General features: G+C 40.3%; 1 protein-coding gene across 1 annotated transcript in view; it reads right to left on the reverse strand.

Moving 5' to 3' along the window:
* Positions 1–18,198, reverse strand: part of CNTNAP2 (contactin associated protein 2) — a 1,144,465-nt gene extending 1,126,267 nt beyond the window's left edge. Inside the window, exons 1-2 of the mRNA XM_065398395.1 lie at positions 18,135–18,198; positions 17,945–18,055 (exon numbers count right to left, since the gene is read on the reverse strand). Coding sequence (XP_065254467.1) covers positions 17,945–18,055; positions 18,135–18,198 — 175 coding nt within the window. The remainder of the gene's footprint in view (positions 1–17,944; positions 18,056–18,134) is intronic.
* Between the last annotated feature and the right edge of the window lie 7,781 nt (positions 18,199–25,979).

Below are 25,979 nucleotides of genomic sequence, written 5' to 3' on the forward strand. Positions count from 1 at the left end.
AAAAAAAATTTTGACACAGTACATTAGCCTACCAAAAGCGAACATGTTTATGAACCTTCTGGCAACAAGGTCTCATATGGAATATAAACAATTAGACTGGGGTTCTCTTTAGACATAATCTTCCTTGACTAGTACTCTCCAGACACCATTATCTGCATGAGCAGGTCCAGCATATCACTTCAGTTTTAACGAGCAAAAAGGTATTCAAATGACAACTTCCATTTAAAAGATGTTCTGTATTTGTTAAAAACATTCACAAAGGTTCCTTAGCCAGTATAAATCAGCAAAACTCCACTGTTGCAAATCTGGCCTACTGACATTCCTTCCCTTTTATCTTCAGTAAATGTTAAACAGAGCGATTGCTTAAACTTTAAAGAGCAGATTTTCAAAGGCACAAGAGGAATTAGGTGCCCAATTTCCATGAAAAAAAAATCAATGGAATTTGCACTCCTAACACCCTTCTGTGCCTTTGAAAATTTCCCCATAGGGCATTTTTTTTCCTGTTGCCACATTCATGTTGTGTTTTATGGTTTGCCTCACTTCTTTAAAATTACTCCAGATTAGTACTATGCCACTGGCTAATTTGTGATAATTTTGGATGTCTTGTGGGAAGAAGCATGGCTAAGATCTAACTGGCCAAAATAAGCAAGTTACATATGCTGACTAGTCCTTATCAAAAATGTTGAAAGTACTCAGTAACAAGTACTCACTTTATTAATCAATATTAAAACTGACCTAAAGCATTCTCTTACATTTTAAGTTATTTGAGGCCACACTCATTACCTCTGGATCATAGAATCATAGAATTGTAGGACCTCGAAAGGTCGTCTAGTCCAGTCCCCTGCACTCATGACAGGACTAAGTATTATCTACACCATCCCTGACAAGTGTTTGTCTAACCTGCTTTTAAAAAAATTTTAATGACAGAGATTCCACAACCTCCCCAGGCAATTTATTCCAGTGTTTAACCAACCAGACAATTAGCAAGCTTTTCCTAATATCCAACCTAAACCTCCCTTGCAAGGCTGTCCTTAGGATTTATGGGGACCTACGCAGTACCATTAAACTGGTGCCCCTATGCCCGATTTGGGGTACAGCCACCACCCCCGCCCACAGACCCCCCCAGAAGAACCCCCCCCCATTGCTGACACACACCAAGTGGCAGCCCGGGTTCGCAGCCTGGGGGGCCGAGGGGGGGACACCAAAGAGGATACTGATCTGCCCGGCGGAGAGTCACAGTTCCCCACAGAGACCCGACCCCCATACCCTCTCCCTCCTGCAGAATGCGCCATGCCAGCACATTCGGCTCTGTGAATACGGCCCCTGCCTTCTGCCTAGTAAGGAGGCTGCAGTGCGCGCTGGCTGTGCGGGAGCCAGCCCACTCTTACCTGCTGTCCCTAGGGTGACCAGATGTCCCGATTTTATAGGGACAGTCCCAATATTTGGGGCTTTTTCTTATATAGGCTACTATTACTCCCCACCCCCGTCCCGATTTTTCACACTTGCTGTCTGGTCACCCTAGCTGTCCTGGTTATAGGCGCAGACTCCGTGGGTGGGTGCTCCGGGCCTGGAGCGGAGATGGGGAGTCAAGCACCCCCTGGCAAGATGAGAAATCAGTGCCTATGGTCCCGGTGGTGCCCCATATTTTTGGGTGCCCTACGCAGCTGTGTATGCCTAAGGACGGCCCTGCTCCCTTGCTGCAATTTAAGCCCATTGCTTCTTGTCACATAACACTAAGGCTATTTAAGACTAAGTTCACAGGGGAAGGGACTGTTATTTACTCTATATTTGTACAGTACCCATCACAAAAGGGCCCTGACACGGTGGTGACCTCTAGGCACTACATCATTATAAATGATTATCAATAATAATAGCCCACATTAATATTCAGTCATTAGGTAATTTCTAGTATCAGTATTATTATATTTTACATAAAAGATACCTGCTCCTGTTGCAACACAGTTATCCAAGTCCCAACCCTTTCTGCTATTTGTAGACAGGCAGATAAAAACACTTTATGAAATACTGCACATTACAAGGTAATAACACCCACAAAATAATGTTAAGAGTTCTATAACTATTCGGTAAATTACCTGCTTCTGCACAATATAAGAACACCTTTAAAGATGACCTTACAGTATTATGGATAAATAATACCTAATGTTAATTGAATCAGTTAAAATAAAATAGGCAATTTATATTTATTACACATAATAAAATACATCATTAAATTACTTTCTGTAATGGATTCCAGCACTTCTACATATAGAGAAAGGAAAAGATTCAGAATGTGGCTTGTTATACCTAGCAGTGTCACCATGGTCTTTGGTTCTTATCTTTAGACTGTAACTTTTTGGGAGTATATTCACAAGATAAAGGCTAAAATTAAACATTTGGATTTCCTTGCCTGCATAATGAAGTACAGTAGTTTTCTGAAATCATCAGGAGTGTGTATTTCTAGAGGAAGGCCCTTAATTGTGTATTTCACTAGTCACTATTAGATACCATTTCTCAAAATACATTTTGTAATGGGTTTTTTTTGTGGGGTGGTTTTTTCGGGGGGCTGGAGTTCTGTATTGAGTATTCAGGACTCAACTCTGCTCTTCAATATGTGCTAAGCACATCCCGCTTTGTCCTGAAGAATCAGATAATTGTACCCTTAATGCTGAGCCCTTGCAGTTATTTAGCCTGTTGGAAAGTACATCTTAAGCATTGTGCACATGAAGTAGGAAACTTTGCCAGTGAATAAAAACAGCAAAATGAACCGATTCATAGAAAAACAAGCTGTTTTCAGGTGACCAGATGTCCCAATTTATAGGGACAGTCCCGATTTTTGGGTCTTTTTCTTATATAGGTTCCTATTACCCCAAACCCCCGTCCCGATTTTTCACACTTGCTGTCTGGTCACCCTATCTTGTACTAATAGCTCAGCTACTTCCTTCAGAGCCAAGGTTTTGCTTATTCTGTTTCCTTAACTCTATTAACCTAAGAGTTGGTTTTCTATTCACAGAGTTTGCTTTTGTCTTAGTCCCAACCCTATTTTTCAACAAACCCTGGATTTTTGTCAACATCTCTCTCCAAGGTAAATTTGGGGCCCTTTTCTATCCCATTTCTTATTTGCAGGTAACATCGCTAACTCCTTTAAATTACCTTCCCCTTTGTATTTGTATTTTATCCAGGTATATGTTATTCTCACAAGATTTAGGCTTGGTCTACACTACCAATTTATGTCAGTATAACTACATCAACCCCCTTCCCCCCCCCCGAGTGACATAGTGGGAAATCCACACCCCCGAGCGACATAGTTATACCTACCTAATCCCCCCAGGTAGACAGTACTGAATGGCAGTCTAAGCAGGGAGGCCAAGTACTGAATTGGAATGGAGGCTGGATTAATAAAAACTCCATGATTCAAATCAGTCTGTAATTAGAAGGGATTAGGATGAGACTTTCATGGGAAGCAGATTTTCCCACATATGCGTACAGTGGGGTTCTTGCATGTTCCTCTGAAGCATCTGGTGCTGGCCACTCTCAGAAACAGGATACTGGACTAGAAGACCCACAGGTCTGATGCAGTATGCCAACTCCTATGTTACAAGTCTGTACTAGCAGCAGACTATAAAGTAGGCACTGGAAGCAAGAATTTGTATGCCAGGGGAATGGAGTAGGTGGATAAGTGCGTGTCTAGTTATTCCTAAACTCTAGACACTACTTAGCTGATCAGGATAGTTAAATGCCTGGGTCTATCTGCCATTGGTATCTGTGGAAACAGCATTGCTACCTTCACTAGCCAGGACAGGATTAAACTGTGGTTTAAACCCTAGCAAACTCTATGTCTGAAAGTAATAATCTGACATTAATATTGAAAAGCAAAGCTATTTAGAATGGGAGTTTCAAATGTGTCCAGCACTGGCCTAACACTGCTCCCCTTGAAGTCTGAGGTAACACTCCTACTGACTTCAATGGGAACAATTAGGCTAAAATGGAGTATTTTTGAACCCTTGTCACTCCACCTGAGAGCTTGGGGCCCACCTTAAAGATGGGTCAGACAAGCTTACAGCACTGAAGAGATGACAGCAGAATATCAAGGGTGTAATTTAGAAATGTGTTATTGGACTTGAACTATCAGCCCCTCCCCCGAACTCCTCTGCCCCTCCCCCTGAGTTATTAAGCTTCCTAGTTCCTATTTTCAGGGCTGCTTAGTTCTCAAATCTCTCTCTGAACAACAAATTGACATACAGGAAAGACCCAAGGGAAAAAACCTCTTTATATCTGGGTCAGTTTAATTAGGACATTGCTTCTTAATTAACCCCCAACAGATTTTAACCTTCTTAGGCTCTATTCATCAGCCCTTCTTCATGAACTTGCCTCCAATCATGGCAGCTAGCATGATAGTGTAAAGAGGGGAAAACATTCTATCCATCACTCCAGGGAAGGATTTTCTTTCTCTTCACAAGCTCTGAATGGGATCTTTAAACTCCCTAGCCCTTCACCCTCCATTGTAACTTGCATGATTGTGTGAGATCTGTGATCTTACACAGCCTGGATTACCATACTTTCTCTTTTCAGTGTGTGCATGTGATTTTCCCTTAACAGTACAGTGAGTTCTGCACACACATTGGGAAAGAATAGACTTTTCTGTGTCTTACAAGACAAAAGTAAAAGAGCATTTAAGTTAAGGCACAGTCTTTCAAATTCTCTACATGCATGAATTTCAGTCAGCTTTTTTCAGCTACAGAGATTAATTTTGTGGTTTACAGGATTGCTCACAAAAGAAAGGGTTCTTATTAATGTTCTCTCACACACTGAGTAATTCAAAGTTGTTTGTGAATAATCAAAGACTAATTGCGAAGGCTGAAATATGAATAATAGCCTCACACTTCCATTCTGCAGAAGAGACTCTCATTTTATCATATTATTTCTTTCCCCTGTTTCAGCATTTTACAGTACTAAGAGGTTATAATGGTAGCCAAATAGCTTCCTATTTTGCCACTATATATGCCTATCCATGACTTATTTATAAAGGACAGTGCTCCAGCTACACCAGAGGGGAAAAGAGTCCTAATTACCACCGGTACTACCTCACTCCACATATATGAATAAAAAGATGCATGTGTTCTATATTTACATTATTTCTCATGTGTTTCATGAGATCAACTATATAAAGGTTGTGACACACTGTACTCCATATTCACCACTTGTATATCGTTATTTTATAGTTTGTACAACATATGCCTTGTGAGGTATCATTTGAAAACTCAATCTGCTGAACATAATTGTACTTTTATAATATGTGTACCAAAATGGTACATGGAATTATAAGATTTTACTGTATATTGTTACGCAGAATTACAAAATATTTCAGTAACACCCACAAGCCAATTACTCAGAAACAAAGGCATACTGGCTCCCCAGCAAAGTGTTAGAACCATTACCTGTTTAATTGGACATTCAACAGAAGGGGGGGAAGATGCAGACAAAAGAATTTTCAATTCATATAAAGGACAGTTTGCAGAGCAGGAACTGCATGACCCATGACCCAGCAAGGACTTTTTCAGTTAAAAGGGTCCGGATATAAGAAGGGGGGAAAAAAGCCTCTGGCTACCTCTTCTTCCCAATCTCTACTCATAGGAGCAAGATCGTTTGAAAGACACAGAACCATCATTGAACTCTCCAGTTAGCATGGACTGCTGAAAGTTTTTGGGTGAGACGCACCTTTTTTCTTTTTACTCTTATTTAGCTTGGTAAAGTTTAGGAATTAGATTGTGATTTTATCTTTTATTTCTTTGGTAACCAATTCTAACTTTTATGCCTTAACATTTATAATCACCAGGGCCAGCTATAGGCACCAGCAAACCAAGCACGTGCCTGGGGCGGCATATTTTCAAGGGCAGCATTCTGGCCGTCTTTTTTTTTCTTTTTATGCTTCGGGTGGCAAAAGCCTAGAGCCGGCCCTGGCAGCAGCAGCGCGTCGCCCTGGGGCTGCTGCGGTTCGCGCCGCGGGGGAGCAGCGCCCACACCTTGTGGCTGGGCCGGGCAGGCTCCGAGCAGGGGACTCTCAGGCTGGGGGCTGCCTCTCGGGGCACACGGAGCCGCCTGCAGATGCCGCAGGGCGGCCGCCCCCCCAGCGCCGCAGCCAGGGCTGGGCGAAGCGGCCAGAGCTACAAAGTGTCTGCGGCAGGGCGGCCAGAAGCAGCAGCAGGGCCATAGAGGGTGGGGTGCTGCCGTGTGGGGCCCACGTCCCGCTCTCCGGGGCTCCGCTCCCTCTGGGGCTGCCCTGCCCCAGCTCCTCAGCCCCCTGCCGGAGACATCCCCCAGCTCTGCCCTCCCGGGTCCCGGCCGGTCCTGGAGGTGGAAGCCCTGGCTGGAGGGACCCTGGGCTGAGGCGCGACCCGGGAGCCCTGTTGCTTACCCCGACCCTGCCAGCGCCGGAGGCGAGGGAGGAGCGGGCAGAGTCAGCACTGGTTGGGGGGAGCCCAGGGCTGGGGCGGCAGGGGGAGCGGGTGGGGTGGGGGAGAGAGCCCAGCGCTAGGGTGGCAGGGGGGTGTGGGGGGGGGGGGGAAAGAGCCCAGGGGTGGGGTGGGGGGCAGCCAAATTTTTTTTTGCTTGGGGCAGCAAAAAACCTAGAGCCGGCCCTGATAATCACTTAAAAATCTATCTTTCTTTAGTTAATAAACTTGTTTTTTTTTTTTATCTAAACCTTTCATTTTGATTGAAGTGTTTGGGGAATTGCTACTTAGGTTATGTTGGGGCATAATCATTTTCTTTGACAAACTATTAATGAGCTTGCTCTGTGCAGTACTGTGCTGGACAGTGTAAGATGCACATTTCTGGGGTGCAAGGCTGGGGCCAAGAATTTGCCGGTGTTACCCTGTATGTAGTTCATGAGTGGCGTAACTTTGCTGGAAAAGTGCATTTTGGAGGTTGGCCCCAACCCTTCTGTGCATATGTTGCTTTTGGCATTAAGGAATGACGTTAGTGCATGCTGCCCCTTTTTAAGTAAGGTGCACTCCACAACCTGTTCTCCCTCCAGTCTCTTGAAAGTTGGCCAATAGAATTAGCATCTTTACTCTTCCAAAACATCTCATTTGAATTTTAGCACCTGATTTGCAAAGATGTTGTAACCTGGCCTCCTTTTGTTCGCGTGTATCACTGAACATGCAAACACCTGCAGGAGCCCTTTTCTAGCACTAACATTTGCACATCTTTTGACCAAATCCAACATCCACACGAGCAAGTGATAGAGTTTACGTTCACAAAACCCATTTTGTGTTGAGGAATGCTTCAGAAATCTGTATCCAATAAAATCAATAATTAATACATTTTAATGAAGCATGGAGGGAAGTGTAGATGAGAATGTTTGATGCAATGAAAGCATTCAACTCATCTGCATGTGCAATTTGAGGCAGCAGACTGGTTTATAACCTATGATCGGGGATCCTACTTTTCCACGATAAAAAAAACCAAAATTCTCCAATTTAAAAAAAACAAAACAAAACATAAAAATCTTTGTTCTTCCATGGTTAAAATGAAGCACTGAATTTTAGTTTCCCTAGCCACTATATATATATATGTATCAGTTAAACACAATGTTTTATTGATAGATTTACAATTTTTAAGCAAGCTCAAAGCCTACCAGTGCCAATCATTAAAATAAAATAAAATTTATAGAAGTACAATTTGTATTTCGTACATATCCAAAATATTTCTATGTCTGTATTCTATATTTTCAGGGGGGGGTTAAATGCACAAAATATAAAGCTCCCGCTGTCAGCTCCAAGACGGGGCTCCCTCTCAGCTGAAATCCTATTAAAACACATAGAATCTGTTTGGCCCACACAAGGTTGTGCTTAGGTTTATGTGGCCCTCCTGTGTAATAAGATTGGGTGCCACTGGAACAAGTGATACTGATAACTCAATTTTACTGAAAGTAATACTTATGTTTTTATTTTTTCACAAAATTCACTGTAAAAATGCAAATTCTGCATTTTTCCATGGCAAATGGCTGTCTAGGCTCCCTGCTTATGATTCAACTTATATTTAACATTAATTTATTGTTACATGAAAACTAGGAATGTAGCTAAACCAGTGTGTCTTGAGAGGTGGAGTGGGATAGCAAAAATAGATGCCAAATACCCAGCTGCTTTTTCTTTCAGTGAGTGGATCTCATTAGCAAAAAGCTAATGCGAGCCATGCATAAACTAGTATTAGCCTGTGCTAACATGAGGTCTCATATAGAGTAGAAACTACTTTTCCGCTAATTAACAATGACACGAAGTCATGCAATGAAACTTCTTTGACCTTCATAGATTAAATCTGCCTTCTTACTAGACAGCTTGATGATTCTTGATTTTCAGTACCGTCTCCAACTATGTGAAATATTTTTCCTTTGCAAATGGCAATCTTGGTCCTGTCCCTGCTGAGTCTATGAAAAAAACTCTAACTTAAATGAGAGCAAGACCAAGCCTTAAAACTCTGCCTCATTTTGTCAATACTGCCAGTGGGTGTTTTTCCCCACCTACAGTGCCAGGCATAATAGGGCATGTGAAAGAATAAGAGAATAGAAAGAGTAAGATAATTTAAACAAATCTATTAGGGATTCACATCTAATACGCAACATTGCAACTGGATCCTTGCACATACATGGATCCAGTTGCAAAATCAGTGAAGTAGTTATTAGTTACTTTAAGATCTAAATGTTTTAAAATGTTGAATGTTTATTTTAATTTGATATATAAAATAAGCCAATAATGTAATTGAATAGCGTTGTATACAAATAAGTTACAAATGGGAATATTATCACATCCCTAATACATTCACTGGGTTTTGGTGAATAGATATGGTTTGGAGATGCTTCATTCATGGTCTGTTCCTCCAGCCCCACTTTCAACCAACTTTTTCTGTTTCTCTGTGTTTTGAATAATAAGAGTACTTTTTTTTCTCTCTCTGAAAGTTACGACTTACAGGATTGGCATATCCCTGCCGCACATTGGTAGTTTTTTCTTTTTGCAGCTCTTTTCTCCCTTCACAAAGACAGTTTTGGGGATCATTGCTATGTTCTGGTCAGTTGCTGCTTCTTACTGTAGCTTATTCACACAATAGCTTTTCCTACTGTCTCGTTATTTTATCAGCATTTGAAAGGGCCTGTGGTTTTAGACAAGTGGTTAGTGTGAATGTTTTACTTGTGCTTTTAAGCATCACTTTTTTAAAATATGCATTTTTATGACAAGTTTTTCATTAGAACCAGATTGTTGAAGCACAGAAAACAAGCACTGAGGTCAATTGAGTGGCAATCACAACTACACCCAAAACAAAAAGGAATGCAAATGCTCACAGAGCTAAAATGAACTGCATAAAAAAAAAAAGCAGATGCGCCTTGTTATTGACTAGAAAGGTGAGGCATAGGCAGAAAGCAGTATACAGCAGGATGTGGAGCAGACAAAAGTGAGACAGAGATATACATAAAAAGTCAAGAATATTTGACCACCACCAAGAATAGCAATGAGGCCTTCACTTCTCTCTGCAACTCAAAACAACTTGTGAATGATGAACTGAGCCTGAAGTGTTTTTGCATTCAAAAAAGGACCACCACAGAGAATGCAAGTTGCTATTGTATGAATGTTTTATTGGTACTAGTATGGGGCTGTATTATTCATGAGTGTCAAAGTGTTTTCATTTGGATTCATTCAGGGTATTAATGGAGCCAAGCTTTTCAAGTATATAAAACAAAAACATTATTTAAAAAAAAATCTCTCTAAAACATTAAGAGTTTTTGCCTATAATGCATGTGGCATACATGGGATGACATTGTGTGGTGCAAAGGTTTTATCAGTATTAATTTGGGATGACCTGTATAATTCACTAATGGATTTTCCACTCATGAATAATATGGCTATTCCTGATAATAATTATAGAGGTTGTTGGAATCATCTTTGAAAAGGGAACTCTATCCACCACCCTAAAATCATGCCACAGTGTGCCAAGTCCTCAAGAAACCATAACCTGATCCAGTGAAACTTGCCAAATATTCCCCAGTATAGAACATCCCGTTTTTAGAAAGGTAATTGAAAATAAATATAAAAGTGACCTATGACTACATCTGTCCAGGGCCAAAATCCGCTCTGTTGAGCTTTAGACCAGGACATAGAACAGTGCTGATTGCACTAATGGATATCTTCTTTGGGCAGGGAGAAAACATTCATGCTCATTTTATTTCATACTCCTTTTATTGGTTCTATCTATAATATTTGATATATTTATTATATAGGATTGTCATAGAGCAAGAGTCAATAAAAAAAAACCACTGATTGCTCCAATATTTTCAGGCCATTCAGTAATGCACAGAACTTCTTCTCCGCCATCAGGACACTCACTTGTGGAGTCCCATCAGCCTCTTTTATTTCCCTCATGCTATTTGTCATCTGTATGAAGCATCAGAGGGAAGCTGTGACACATGAATACATATGCCAGAAGCTTCTTGATGAAAGCCAGCTCTATATTTCATTTATTCAGTGATAAGAACTCTATCATTCAGCTGTCCCAGTGCCTGGATAAAAGGCAGCATGAGAACCCAGGCAACAGTGATGTATTGGTGGTAAGAGTTTGCAGAGTTAACCACAACCACCACAAGCTCACCCCTTTATCAAAGGAGTCTTCCCACAGATCATCAGTTTGGCTCACAGCTGTGGAGAGAGCTTCTGGATTCGTCACTGCTGCTGGATATTCAAACTAGCTACAGTGGCCAAAAAAATACCTCCTTCCTTCTGCTGCTGCTCAGAAGATAATCCCCCCACTGATCCAAAAGTGCACCTCTGACCTCCTCATTTACACAGTCTATTGGGATTATGTCCAATGTTCCAACCCTTCAAGTAGCTTCTGAGAGTTGCCAATTACATTACATTAGCTACATTAATTAAAACAAGCCACAAAGAAGGTTTTTTTCTTTGCCTGAAAAGTGGACTTTCTTCCCTAAATTAAAATACTTTTAGGTACAAGATGTGCAGCATTAATTTTTGTGCCAGTGACAAGTTTAAGGTCTAAAAGCTTGGGAACTGTCAAGGATAGATAATATGCCTTATGTCAGTGGTATTCTGTGAATCTTTTTTTACAATGGGATGCAGCCCATTGATTCTATTCATAGCAGGTCATGAGTTATCAGACTTTATAACCTTGACACTGTCTATATGAAAGCTATTGTAGGTAATTTTTTGAGGGTTCTAAAATAAATTACAGTAGTTAACATTTTTCTTTTCCTTGATGCCTCCTACTTAGAATGTTACTAAGGCACGTTAATTTTACAGGAGAAAGAATATGAGAAAATGGTATCAATAATTTTTTTAAGAACTCTGAAAGCTTTCTTATTCCCCCTCCCCCCCCCTTGGCAAAATAGGTGTCAAAATATGTGATGGTGCAGTGCAAAAGTTTTATCGTCACCTTTATGGCATGGTTGACAATTATGCCAATCACGTGTTGACTAACAATTAAATCTTTATGACATATCATCATGTTTTCTTATCTCTCTCTCTGTATTTTACACTACACATTAGACATATGTATACACACATTTTGTAAAAAAAAATACTGAGAAGTGCAAATTTGTACAGGTATAGCACACAGCAGATTACTGACAGAGAAAAAAAATATACAAAACTAGAGGCTTCCAGGATCAGTAATATTGGAATTCAGAGGTTATGGCTAAAGAGTAGGATTTAATTTGATAATTAAACAAACAACCAAAAAACCCAAGAATCATGTTTTTCTCTCCAAGGTCCTTTTATCTCCAGAATTAACAATTTAGGTTTATATCTTAAGAAACTGTGTCCTTGCAAACACTGAATGGCCTGTATTCATAATCTTCTTCAATTGCCAAGTTAAAAAAAGCACCCAAGAATCTTTTCCCTTAGTGATAATTCCCCTTTGTTAATAAAACTACAGTATATAAATATTGGATTATGGACAAAGCTGTAACATAAATGGACACCCCCCAGTAGTTTAGTGTCACAATGTGACTCACTTTCAAAGTGATAATTTCACAGATTATGTCCTCTACAAGTACCAAATTCATGCTAATGTAAGCAGGTGCAACTCCATATAAAGCTAGTAAAGTTACAGCCATGTATGCCAGCTGTGAATGGCATCACAAAGGGTATATAAAGTGTTTAACACAATGTGAATGAAAAGTAGTCACAAATACAAACTGCACATTACATGGCATAAATGTAAATGGCTGTATTTTGGGGGCAAAAGGTAGTGACACATACAAATGAAAGGGAATAGCAAAACGTCTCTCTTTAAATAACACTTTCATATTGAAGGGTAGTGGTGAATTCTAGCACAAAGGGCACAAGAAAACACACTCAGTTTTTGTATATTAGGTCCAAAGAAAACAGGGAGGTCATGTGGAAGTATCTTTATCTCACGTCATCATCTCTTCCAAAATGTAAAGACAAGCTTTAAGATGGAAATCTATTTAGAGGGTATTAGTAGAGCATATCAAGGAGTGAATCTATTTCTGCTGACTTTAGAATTGTTCATAAATGTGATTTACTTCTGTCTTCTCATTCATAACTACATCACCCAATGATACCATTTTCAAGAGCCAACTGATTGAAAATGCTATATAATTTGATTTTTTGTTTTTTTTGTTTTTTGTAACTTGTAAAGCAGCAGTTTTGTGGGCACAGGTTCTAGGTTTACAAAGATTTTATCTGGTCTAACAATGGGCTTGTCAATCTAGCAGAGAAAGGTATCACATGATCCAATGGCTGGAAGTTGAAGCTAGACAAATTCAGACTGGAAATAACACATAGATTTTTAATGGTGAGAGTAATTAACCACTGGAACAACTTACCAAAGGTCTTGATGCACTCTCCATCTCACTGGATTTTTAAATCAAGACTGGATGTTTTCCTGAAAGATCTGCTCTAGGAAATTTTGGGGGGAAGACCTATGGCCTATGTTATACAGGAGGACAGAATGGGTGATCACAATGGTTCCTTTTGGCCTTGCCAGCTCCATTGGTCACTGCCTGGGATACGAGACTTTGTATCACCCATCCCCACCTGTGTGTGTCCTTTTCCTTCCCACCTTATTTCTGCTCTTTCCTATCCCTCTCCTTTTTCCTTCTGTCTAATAAAAGTCTGACTTAGCTGGCCATGTTTTGCTACATTGAGCCTGTGACTAAAGAGGTAGTTAAAAGCAATGCCCCAAATAGTGTGATGCTGGTATGAGTTTGCCAGGTCTTGGAGTGGTTAATAAGACCATGTGCTATGCCTGTGTTTCTCCTGCGGTGAGGCCACAAATAAGAGTCAACACCAGAGACAGAAGTTACATTTTCTCCCTTTGCTTTTTTTTTTGATCCCCTTTTATGCATTTGTCTTGTTTTTTCTTCTAAGCGGCCTGGAATGGGGAACTGCGGCCAATGGGAGCTGTGGGAGTGGTGCATCCAGGCAGGAGCAGCATGTGGAGACACGTGTCCCCCCAGGGGCTGCAGGGCATGCTGGCTGCTTCTGGGAGCGGTACTGGGCCGGGGCCAGTGCAGGCAGGGAGCCTGCCTTAGCCTCGCTGCGCCACCTAACGGGAGACGTTCGAGGTAAGTGCCACCCAGCGGGAGCCTGCACCCCAACCCCAAGCCCTGAACCCCCTCCCGGAGCCTGTACCTCATATTCCCTCCTGCACCCAAATCCCCTCCCACACCCCAACCCCCTGCCCTAGCCCTGACCCCCTTCCCAGCACCCTGTACCCACTCCTGCACCCCAACATTTTGCCCCAGCCAGGAGCCCCCTCCTGCACCCAAACTCCCTCTAAAGACAGATAATGTAAGTAATAGGGGAGGGGAAGGGTGTAATACTAGAGCGTGCTGGGTTCTAGGAGACTCTGAAAGGTGTCTCGGAGGTTTGAGTTTTCAGATTCAAATGTCCAACTAAATTTAGAGGGATGGGTTTAATCACACCGCTCTGAAGAAAACTGCAAGCTCCAGTTCACAAATCCCTTCCTGAACCAAGCCTTGCAGAGTCCTAACACTTATGCATGAAACTTCCCTGAGTATTAAGAAAAACAAAATTTCCTAAGCATACATCCAGGTAGCTTAGGGTTCAGCCTGATGCTATTAGAGTGAATGGCAGACTTAATTCCACTTGCCTGGACTACAGCATATTTTAAGGCACACTATTAAACAGAGTTGCATGTTGTCAGGTGAAAACTTCACATTGGTTTAGATATTTTGAAGATAGAACTCCTATTAATACTGAAAATTCAGCACTACAAAGTAGGTTGAGTTCAACTTTTATGGGGCTGGAGTTTAATATTTTCAAGTGAATGTTTCCTTATTTTAAAGTATTTTTTGTTTTTGTCTCTTTCGATGTAATGACTCAGCAAGAGAAGATATCTTCTTCTAGATGGTGCAGTTGCCTGGGGAGACCCATTTCTCAGTAATGGTACTATGAAGTAACAAATATCTGTATTTCTTTACAGTTAATTTGATTAGTGATAGCCCTAATTCCATGATGTTATAAAATAATTCAGCATAACAACAGAGTTATTTCCCCTTAGCTATAGAAATAGAAACAGAAAGAGAGCTAGTCAGCCTCTCATTTACACTGGTGTAAATCAGGAATTGTTTCAATACCACCAGTGAAAGGGAGAATAGAATTAGGTACTGTATATGTATAAACTGAAGTTTGAAACGGGGATAGGCTTAGACTAGTACATCTCTTGAAAGAAGGAAGGATAACAGTCCTAAGCAATTGCCATTTGAGCGAAGAGATGCCAGAAGGGTAATATTCAAGTGACCCTATATAGTGGAAATTAAACAGTTTGTTCACTAATGACAGTACTATAGACCCATATCGCTAAAAAGTAGCATTGACATTACAAGATCCCTGCACTGAGGAGCTTAAAAGGGTTGGGAAAGGGAGGATAAATCTAATTAAAAGGAAAAGTTAAATACTAACAGGTCCATTTCTTCTCTCACAACAGGGTAAATCAAAGAGAAATGATTAAAATAAAAGGAAATGCACCAGTGTAAAACAATTATAAGAACCTACTTCTATCCATCGTACTCATGTTAAGTTGTACTGCTCAAGTAGTCTCATGGATTTACTTGCTTTACATTGAAATCAATGGGCCTACTTGAGGAGCTGGGTGCAAAAGGGGTAGCAGAAACAGGGCCTAAGTGAGAAGAGAATAAAGTCCAAAGTATATTTAGAATAAAACATTGCATTACATAACCTATAGAACATTTCAAAGTTCTTTGCAAATGTTAATTAAGCCACACAACACCTCTGTGAAGAAGGCAGCAGGACATTTTAGATGCAGGTTTCAACACAAAGGATATAAGTGATTCATTAAAGGGCATTTAATATAGCAAATTAAAGGCAGATTCTGAAGTAGAAAACTCAGGACTTGTCTCAGATCTATAGAAAACACTGTTTACTGTAATTTAGAATCCTCTTCTACATTTCCCCAGTAACAAACATGATAAAAGAAGAAGAATTTCTAATCATTCTACGTGTATCCTGAAATGTTTTTCCACTGAGAGGTACATGACACTTAGGCCTAAATCTTCTCTTTTTTTATGTTTGAGGTGGTGTGACAATCAGGGTCCAGATGCCCCAAATGGAGAACAGGAGGTCTGCACCCCAAAGAATAAGCAATTGAATCAACTGGTTTTATACGTTGTTACTGTGTATAAATATATGTCAAGTAAAGTTTTTTATGAAAGTTTGTCGTTTTCTGAACTTGATGGTGATTAGGAGATATGTATACAGATTTTGGGTATAAATATATGTACGTGTAAAAAATTGGAACTGTGGTGCAACTACAGCATCATCTCACAACAGGGAGTGAAGCAATCAAGCAGGGAGGGGCACCTTCTAGCCTAGTTTTTACACAAAACCATTTTCAAGCATATAACCGTCGTCCAGCCAGGCAGACACACAAGAACATAAGAATGGCCATACCGGGTCAGACCAACGGTCCTTCTAGCCCAGTATCCTCTCTTCCGACAATGACCAATGCCTGAAATGGGCGGCGGGTATAATAGGCCAGGGGAGGCTCTGCCTCCCCTAGCACAGGTGCTGCCATGGGACCCCAGTTGCAGAGGAAATTTTTGCCTTTTATTATGCTCCATGCAGGTATTATGCCCCATGCCGGTTCCGGGGCAGCTGAGGAGGCACTATGTACTATTCAGCTTCTTGGGTTCATTAGTAATCTCCCTGGACTCCAGGGAGATTCCAGATAAACCCGGTATGCTGTCTGAGTAACACATAACGCCTCCTCAGCCACTCTGGAACCTGCATGGGGCATCAGGGCTTTGGCCGCGGAGGGGGTCTTGGGGCTCCGGCTATGGAGGGGTGGCCAGGGGGCTTGGGCCATGGGGGGAGCGGAAGGAGTGGAGCCAGGGGCTAGCCTCCCCAAAATGGGGCTCCACCATAATGCCAGATGCTTCAAAGGGAGTGAACAAAACAGGGCAGTCAGAGTATTAGGGACACCCAGAGCATGGAGTTGCATCCTTTACCATCTTGGCTAATAGCCATTGATGGACCTATCCTCTAGGAATTTATCTAGTTCCTTTTTAACCCGGTTATAAGTCTTGGCCTTCACAAAACCCCTGGCAACGGGTTCCACAGGCTGACTGTGTGTTATGTGAAAAAGTACTCCTTATGTTTGTTTTAAACCTTCTACTTATTAATTTCTTCAAGTGACTCGTGGTTCTTGTGTTTTGTGAAGGGGTAAATAACACTCCTCTATTCACCTTCTCCACATCATTCATGATTTTATAGACCTCTATCATATTGCCTTTCAGTCCTCTCTTTTCCAAGGTGAACAGCCCCAGTCTTTTTAATCTCTCCTCACATGGAAGATGTTCCACACCACCTAATCATTTTTGTTGCCTTTCTTTGCACCTTTTCCAACTCTATCTTTTTTTCAGATGGAGCAACCAGAACTGCACACAATATTCAAACTGTGGCCTTTTCCATCTTATCTATCCCTTTCCTAATGGTTCCTAACATTCTGTTAGCTTTTTAAATTGCCACTGCACGTTGAGTAGATGTTTTCAGAGAGCTATTCATGAAGGCTCCATGATCTCTTTCTTGAGTGGTAACAGCTAATTTAGACCCCATCATTTTGGATGTATAGTTGGGATTATGTTTTCCAATGTGCATTACTTTGCACTTATCAACATTGACTTTTATCTGCCATTTTGTTGCCCAGTCACCTAGTTTTCTGAGATCTTTTTATAACTCTTTGCAGTCAGATTTGGACTTAACTTCCTTGAATAATTTTGTATTGTCTGCAAACTTTGCTGCCCCACTGTTTATGCCCTTTTCCAGATCATTTATCAATCTGTTGAACAGCAGTGGTCCCAGTCTAGTTCCTTGGGGCACTCTGCTATTTACCACTTTCCATTATGAAAGATGATAATTATTCCTACCCTTTGGCCAGGTCTACACTAACCCCCTAATTCAAACTAAAGTACGCAACTTCAGCTACGTGAATAACGTAGCTGAAGTTCGAAGTACCTTAGTTCGAACTTACCTCGGTCCACACGCGGCAGGCAGGCTCCCCCGTCGACTCCGCGGTACTCCTCTCGTCTAGCTGGAGTACCGCAGTCGACGGCGAGCACTTCCTGGTTCGACTTATCACGTCCAGACAAGACGCGATAAGTCGAACCCAGAAGTTCGATCGCTCGCCGCAGAACTACCGGGTAAGTGTAGACATACCCTTTGTTTCCTACCTTTTAAACAGTTACTGATCCATGAGAGGCCCTCTTATCCCATGACTGCTTACTTAGCTTAAGAGACTTTGGTGAAGAAACTTGTTTAAAGGTGGACCACTAAAATTAATAGAATGACTTTGAAATTGAAAAGAAAACCCCAGTCTAGGGGTTAGTGTATAGTGTTTGCTGTAAGTATATGAATGTTGGGAAGGAGAGATCTCTTACCTCCTCTTTTGTTTAGCTTTGCATACCCTGGTGAATAGCTACTAGTCATAGATGATGAACTGCTGAAGGAGGAGTGGGATAATGCTGAGACCAGTGGCTCATCACATTTTTCTGAAATACAAAGAAAAGAAATACATTTATTTCCACATTGCTGTTTAAATGTGTCAGACACACTAAAAAGAACCTATACCTTGGATATCTTTTCTAGTTGCTTGTGTGGCGCTCATGACAAGAGTATCTGAGAGCATCACCATTGCATTCTAGACTCTGGAGTGGTAGGGAAGTACTATCATCCCCATGTTGCAGAGGAGGAAATGAGGCACAGGCAATCTACTAGTGATAGTGTCCTAGCCACTTGGATGTCCTTCCTCTCATTAAGAATGCATAAATTAAAAAAATACCCTACTGCATTTGAAATATCTTTTGGCAAGATAAAATAAAGGCAGTAAACATAATTATAGCAACTATCAGATTAATAGAGGACAATATGTGCACTTTCAATACTTGATCAAGATGTTAATACAGTAACCTGACAATTTTATTCATAATTTATCAAAGAAAATAATTAATTTGTAATCTATGTATAACTACAGATTGCAGATGCAGTGGAAAAAAAATGGAAAGATAAGGGATATAATATGTCTTTTTTTAAGTAATCTTTATAATCCTTTCAAGCACTATTTATCTATTTTGCATAAGATAAAGAAGGTTAACTTGGTGTTATTGTCCAAGATGGAGAAAGAGAGTTTAAAACAAAGAGAGAGTTTAAAACAAAATCCTTTCCTATTGTTGGATCAAATTATGTAAGTAAAGGTGGAAATGATTGGCTTTAGATATCTCAGTTGCTTAGAACAATTAATATGCAGACCTTTATTCTAGTTTCTCTCATATTTCACATTCGCACAGAAATATATGAGCTTTAATATTCTCTACATCTTAGGTACCACCTCACTACAGAGAAATTAAAAATAACTACTCCAAACAATTCAGATAATTGTTTTAATGCACACACCCAGCAGAGGCTCTGCTATAAAGGTAAAACATCTCCTGTTTACATGAATACAGAAAGTTAGCTCAATCCCAGATGGGCAGCATCTCTACCACAAAAGCACAGCACTTAATTTTTGTCCAATTAGAAGACCATGATCAGGGAGAGGCTAAGAATGGTTCTTGCATGTAGAATGAATTAACTGTAACCTCAAGAGAGGGTGTTTACTATGGGTCAAGTAGAGATCATGAGTGAGGTAAGTCATTTATAATGATTCTGGTCTACTAATATTTCCAGTCACAAATAGTTTCTCCCTTTCTCTTTCTGAATAAACCAAACGTATATCTCTATATAATGCAAAAAATGTAAAGAGTTCCACAACTATGAAACAAAACAACAAAACAGAAGGGGATTCTGATTCAAGCTAATTAGTATTCTGACATTTAACAGTCTAATTTATATGCCTTCACAAATTAGCTATGGTTAGTTAAGAAAGAAGGGGGGGAAAGAATATATTTCATACTATCATAGAAATATAGGCAAACACTAGATAAAAGGACAACTGTTAATTGTTCTAATGACTATAAAGCACATAATTTCTATCTTTAATGACATAATTGGGTTTAGCCAAATTGAAAGAGGGGGAGATTTGTTTTAAATTCTATTTGTTCATTTTACAAAACAGAACTTTTGATTTTTGCTGTTGTTTTAGCCCCTAATTACACAACAGAATGCAGACAGACAGATCTCTGCATTGTTTCAGAGTGAAGTTCCAGGCACACACAGAGGTATGCCCAACGCACATCTCATTTCAAGATCAGGGCCTCAGGGACTAATACAGACCTTAATTAATGGAGTTGATTTGTGTGGGGAACTCAAGTTACTTGAACAATCATCATAATGGACATTTTTCACATGAAAAGTACAGTTTAGGCCCCAAATCTATTTATTGAAAAATATTTTTTGTTGTTGAAAAGTCGATTAAAATTTAGAAAACAAAAATTAGACATGCTAACCATTTTTTTCATAAATAGGTGCATAGACTTATGCTAAGTCTATATTTAGATGCTGTAATAAATGGCCTGATTTAAAAAGTGCTGGACACTCATTCGCTGACACTGGCTTTTAAGAATATATTGGCCTGTATAGAAACTGCTGGTGGCTCAGCACTTTTGAAAATCAATCCACATTCATGCTTAAATGTGGATGTAGGAGTCTAACTTGCAAGTCCTATTTTTTTTTTTAAATCTTGGCCTACATCAGGGGTCTCAAACATGCGGCCCATGGAGTTATTTGCTGCGGCCCGCCAAGCTCCCTGCCCCCCTCCCCAAGTTATTTCCTGCAGCTACCAAGCTCCCCTCACCCGCCGCCCCCGCTCCTCTGCCTACCTCCAGATGCTTAGAGCTTTCCAGGAGGGAGGGGGGAGCTGTGTGCTCAGGGGAGGAGGCGGAGAAGAGGTGGGGCAGGGGTGGGGATTTGGGAAAGGGGTTGGAATAGGGGCGGGGAAGAGGTGGGAAGAGGCGGGGTCTCATGGAAGGGATGGAGTGGGGGCAGGGCTGGGGACGCGAGGGAGGGGCTTTTATATCTTTATATGAAAAGGTGTCAGTGATGTGGCCCTCTGGCCAATGTGGCCCTCATGTGGCCCTCGTGGTGATTTGAGTTTGCGATCCCTGGCTTACATGGTGGTCTCATTGAATCCTGAACAGTGGCATCACAATAGCACATGAGAACTGGAATGAGCACTGGTTCAACTGCTCATTATAAATATTATTAAAAACTTAGACTTTTTCCCCTAGTGAGTTATTCATAAACAGAACATTTTCTAATGTATTTAGTAATTGTAAGTATTTGTCAAGTAATTTGGATAAATAATTTTTGACCTATAGCTTGTTTGCAAAATTGTTTATTTCAACAGTTCATTTTAGTGCTATGTGGCTAGCCATGTAAGTCATAGGACATTATCTCTGTTCCCTGGTTGGATGGTTGAAACATTTTCAGAAGCATATTTAATGACAAAGTGCAACTACGAAATAAACTTCCAGGACAAATTTTTGGCTACTAATCAATAATAAACAAGATCCAAAGTCTTTGAATACTGAATACTCACTATTAATGAATATTATGATTACATTGTGAGTTGACCTTGTGACTTTAATTCACAAAACGTTTCATGCATCAGGGGCTCTGTTTTCAATTTAGTTTCTTATCTTACACTACTTGACCAAGTCGTCTAGAAACTAATTACAAACCAAAAGTTAAATTGGCCGATCAGTTACAATGGATGACAAATAAATAAATAAATAAATAAAGGGTTTTTTTTTGTTTAGTGTAGGTATTAGTAATAAGTGTGTGTGTGTGTGTGTGTGTGTGTGAGAGTGAGAGAGAGAGAGAGAGAGAGAGAGAGAGAGAAAGAAACTTAGACTTGTTTTTATCTTGTCAGTGCTCCTTCTGGATAAATACCATATACCATATTGCTTAGGAATCAACACACCTATTTTACAAACCTCTCAGAAAGTTGCAGTTCCTACTTTATCTCATCTACACTAGGAATGAATGATCAACTGATGTAAGCACAGAAGAAAAGCTTTATTATGATGAGGATGCTATATGGTGTCTGATCCTTCATTCCTTGCACATTCAGACCTCCTATTAGATAAAGGTTATATTGAAGAATGTGTTTTTTTAATATCTTTTTATCATCAAATTCTTAACATCATGTGCCTTTTCTCTGTATTTCCACATTTTCTGGACCATAAACCCTTTTATGCAATATTTCCTCCGAGGAAATAAATGCCTGCATCTTGATAGAAAAAAAAAAAGTAGGAATGAGAAAATCTATTTATAAAGTACATTAACAAAATACAATAGATCTCTCTAGTGTCAGAACTAGATAGAGATCATTGAACATAATGGGAGGCTATGGGTAGATTCTTAAGAATATTTGTGGAATGAAGAATTTATCCTGATGGCACATTGAAAAATATGAAAAAAGGTAAAGTGGGACATTTCGACCGAGTCCTTCTTTCCAACAATTATCTATATGGGAAACCTAAAACTGGATTTTAGGCAAGCTGTTCAGAGACAGCACTCTACAGCTGAAAGAGATGGCTCCACAGAACAGGTGCTGATCAGAAGCTCTGTTCTCTCACCAATTCTGGTAGCCAATGAGAAGATCATAACGTATAAGGGCTTCTCCTCCCATTTGGAAATGTCCATTACCGCTATTGCACTTTAAATAAATCAAAAGAAAAATATATAAACATGATTAGAAATGGTGCTAGTATTGAAATCACTGTCCCTTGTATGTGTTGTCCATGTGGGCACCTCACATATTCTCTCCCAAAAGAGCAAAGGAATGAAATAAGGAAGCTGAAAATAAAATTGGGCCCCTGTAAGCAGTGCCATGGCAACATATTCCAGGCCTGGTTTGAAGACTAAAATCTGCCCTCTACTGCGAAAAACAAAAACAAAGAAACTTGCAGTCACTACTAAGTACTTGTACAAAGGGAGCCTTCTCTGAAGCACTGTCATTAATCAGCTGAACCCAGTATTATCTACCTTGCTTTCCAGTTCTCTCTCTCTCTCTCTCTCAAAACAAACACAACCCAACAACAAAACACAAACCAGATCACATAACTTTTCCTGCCATATGGACTTTCTTAGATAGGTCTGGGTTAATTTTAGCTTTCTGAAAAACTCCCTTCATTAGCAGACACAGACACTGAAAGACAGCAAAAAATAGGCAGTGCTGGGTCTGTGCTAGGAAAACTCGCAGCTAAAGACCTTTTCTGAATGAAGCAAAAAACTGGCAAAGAAATCAGTTTTGCTCTTAAAAGGCTCAGAGTAGCTGCTTACTAAGTTTCAAGCATGCCTCTTTGGATAAGTCTACACAAGAAGCAGGAGCCCACGGCAGCAAGTATTAGAGCCAGGGTATACAAACTCAGGCTTCTGATGTGTTGCTAAAAATAACTGTGTGGCTGTTTGGGCTTGGGCTCTGAAGCCCACCCCCCTTCCTAGGTTTCAGAGCCCGAGCTCCAGCCCAATCCCGAACATTTACACAGCTAGTTTTAACACTGTAGCACAAGCCCAAGTGTGTAGACCTGGGCTCTGAGACTCACTGCCGCAGGTTGCTCCTTACTGCATAAATGTACCCTAAGGTCTTTGCTGCTGAGACTTTTCAGTTTCTCACCAACCAAAAAAAACCCAAACTTTTCTCCAATTTCATCCTAATGATACATCCTATTGCCCATTTGTGTTACATTGTGGCTAAGAGTGGGGATGAAAACCTCACATTCAAGAAATTTTTTGGGATATGTTGACCTTTCATATGGCTTTGCTTTCTCCATCGAAATCTTTTCTCTTTGAACTTTGTGGCTATTCCTAATGTTTCAGCCTGTGAAGCAGCAGCTTCCTTACATCCAATGAACCTAGAAGACCATAATTCTGGTAAAGCATCTCAAAGGCCACCAAGTAAACCACAAGTCATTTGAACGTCAATATCTGGACACAGCAATTTTTTGCTCACAAAGTTAATTTTTGATAAAACTGTATAAAACATCTTGGAAACAAAAACACTGAAATGTTCTCTAGCAATCTATCAGCTCTCAGTTTAAATTCTCGCATAAGATTGTGTGAAGCTTTGATCTCAGCGAAACATCAAGAACGCCCCTGAACCTGATTTCATAGTGGATGGATTGCCTCTACCCTTGCTGACCATCTCATTGTGATATTGTGTTTTACTGTAATACTAATGTCCTTTTTCAACACATCCTAATGACTTGGTGAGTGCAACACATGGGAGGAAAGATGTGTACTGATTTACCTACTGAATTCCATTTTGAACACCTTTGTATACTGCAGCCATATCAGCTCCATTGTCACAGATGGGTCCCTTGCAAATCGGCCTATCTAAACACTCTTTTTTCAGCTTCTCTAAAATAGCATCCAGAATATCCTGTCCTGTTTTGGCTTGGATAGCAACAAAATCTATAAAACATGAAACAGGGCCCCGACTATACCATTCGGGCCACACTTGGGGCACTACATGGATATTGTTAGGGTCCTATGCAGAAGAAAAAGTGAGAAATAAACCTCTTCTCCCTGCAAAAACAAACAAACAAACAAAATAATCCAGGGCCCTTTATGGGCCTAGGCCAGGGATTCTCAAACTGGGGGTCGGGACCCCTCAGTGGATCGCGAGGTTATTCCGGGGGGGGTTGTGATCTGTCAGCCTCCACCCCAAACCCTGCTTTCCCTTCAGTATTTATAATGGTGTTAAATATATAAAACGTGTTTTTAATTTATAAGGGAGGTCGCACTCAGGGGCTTGCTATGTGAAAGGGGTCACCAGTACAAAAGTTTGAGAACCACTGGCCTAAACCCTCTTCCAGAGGAACTGTTTAACTCCCTTTGCATGTCCCTGCCTGTAGGTCAATGAGTTAGATATCCATCTTGTGAATGTAATGGCTATTTTAATCACTAGCCTTTCACCAACATGCCACATGTGATGCATATGCACTTCATATACTTTGAGGCTACAGCTTGGATTTTGCACTGGCTTGAAATGGCCAGGATTGGGAACAAGTCGAGTAAATGATGTAGATTTCCTCTGGTGGTGTTGTATGTTCGCCAACATGCATTTTTCAACTATATCAATTTTTAATACTTATCTTGGGGGAGCATCTAATAAGCAGAAAAAGAAACCGCAAAAGATCTCACTTTCATGTTGACAAAAAAATCGCTCTCATTTAAAAATCTCTCTTTATGTTAAAAAGCTCCCCTAAGTGAATTTGTGAGTTAAAAGGAAGGGTTCTATTTTAAATTAATAGACTGCTAAAATGCTATTAAAATTGCTTTAATAACTTATGATAGTATATAGCCCAAAAGAATTAAAATTAAAAGATTGCTTATGTAGGGCAAGCTAACATTTCTAAACCTGTATGAGATTTCGACGATAGATAGATAGATAGATATAGGATCATTTAGCCTAACTTCATAGCCAGAAAGCGTGTGATGCCATAGCGGGGACAAATCGAGGAACCGTAGTTTACACTGTTTTCTGCAGAATCCAATCTTTCACTTACTAAAAACAGAATCATAATCCTTTCTGATACAGATATACAGTAGTCTTCCCCATATAAGTCAATGTACTGTGCCCTGTTAATCAATTACAGAACACTGCCTCCAGCCAGAAATAGCAGCAACAAAGGAATAAATTCTACCCCACACCATTTATATCAGAGATGTGTTAATGCCAAAGACAGCTTGGGACTGTTTAAATGTTAACATTATGAAGCAAGAGCAGTCTTCTTCTCTACTCCATTTTGTCCTGATAGCCTTGGCAACAAGAGCTTCTGCCACCATAATAGGTATAATGCAACTTCAATTGCACTTACATTCCAGTTCTGAGGAAAGAGAGGGTGTTTTTTTCCCAAAAGGGCTCCTTTATATGGGCGGAAAATTTTATGCTTATGTTCTGCTCTTTACCATGGGTGAAATTCACCCCCATGCAGAGAACAAACACAAATCCTGTGCACCACTTAAGGAGCAAAAATCCTGTCACCACTGAAGTCATTGATAAAACGACTTCAATGGGGCTAGGATTTTATTCAAGACCTCTGAAATTTCATTGGGTTTGGAGTTCCACCTGAAACACTGATTGAACCTGTAATTTTGTTTAACTAAAGATACCAAAACCACCAGTCTTCAAGTGCTTTGGCGTGACCACATCTACACTGGACTTGAACCTGACACATTCTGCATTCATTTGGTAAGGCTAGGAACATTGATCAGAGATGGACATGGATTTTATTGTTATTCCTGCATATCTGTAAACATTTTGAAGTTGCTGTTCTTTTGTGGATTTTAACTTTGAACTCAAAGGATGAGAAAGATTACAAAGCTAGGACTGCTCTAAATTATGCAAGAGGCCTGCATTCTTCAGCACTCTGGTGCTGCAAAATGGAAATTCTGCATTGACTACAAATAAATGTAATAGGGGTTCTTTCTGTGGCAAATTCTAGGACTGTGAAATAACTGAGATGACGG

Source organism: Emys orbicularis, chromosome 2 (genome assembly GCF_028017835.1).
Source record: "Emys orbicularis isolate rEmyOrb1 chromosome 2, rEmyOrb1.hap1, whole genome shotgun sequence".
In the NCBI taxonomy this organism is placed as follows: Eukaryota; Metazoa; Chordata; order Testudines; family Emydidae; genus Emys; species Emys orbicularis.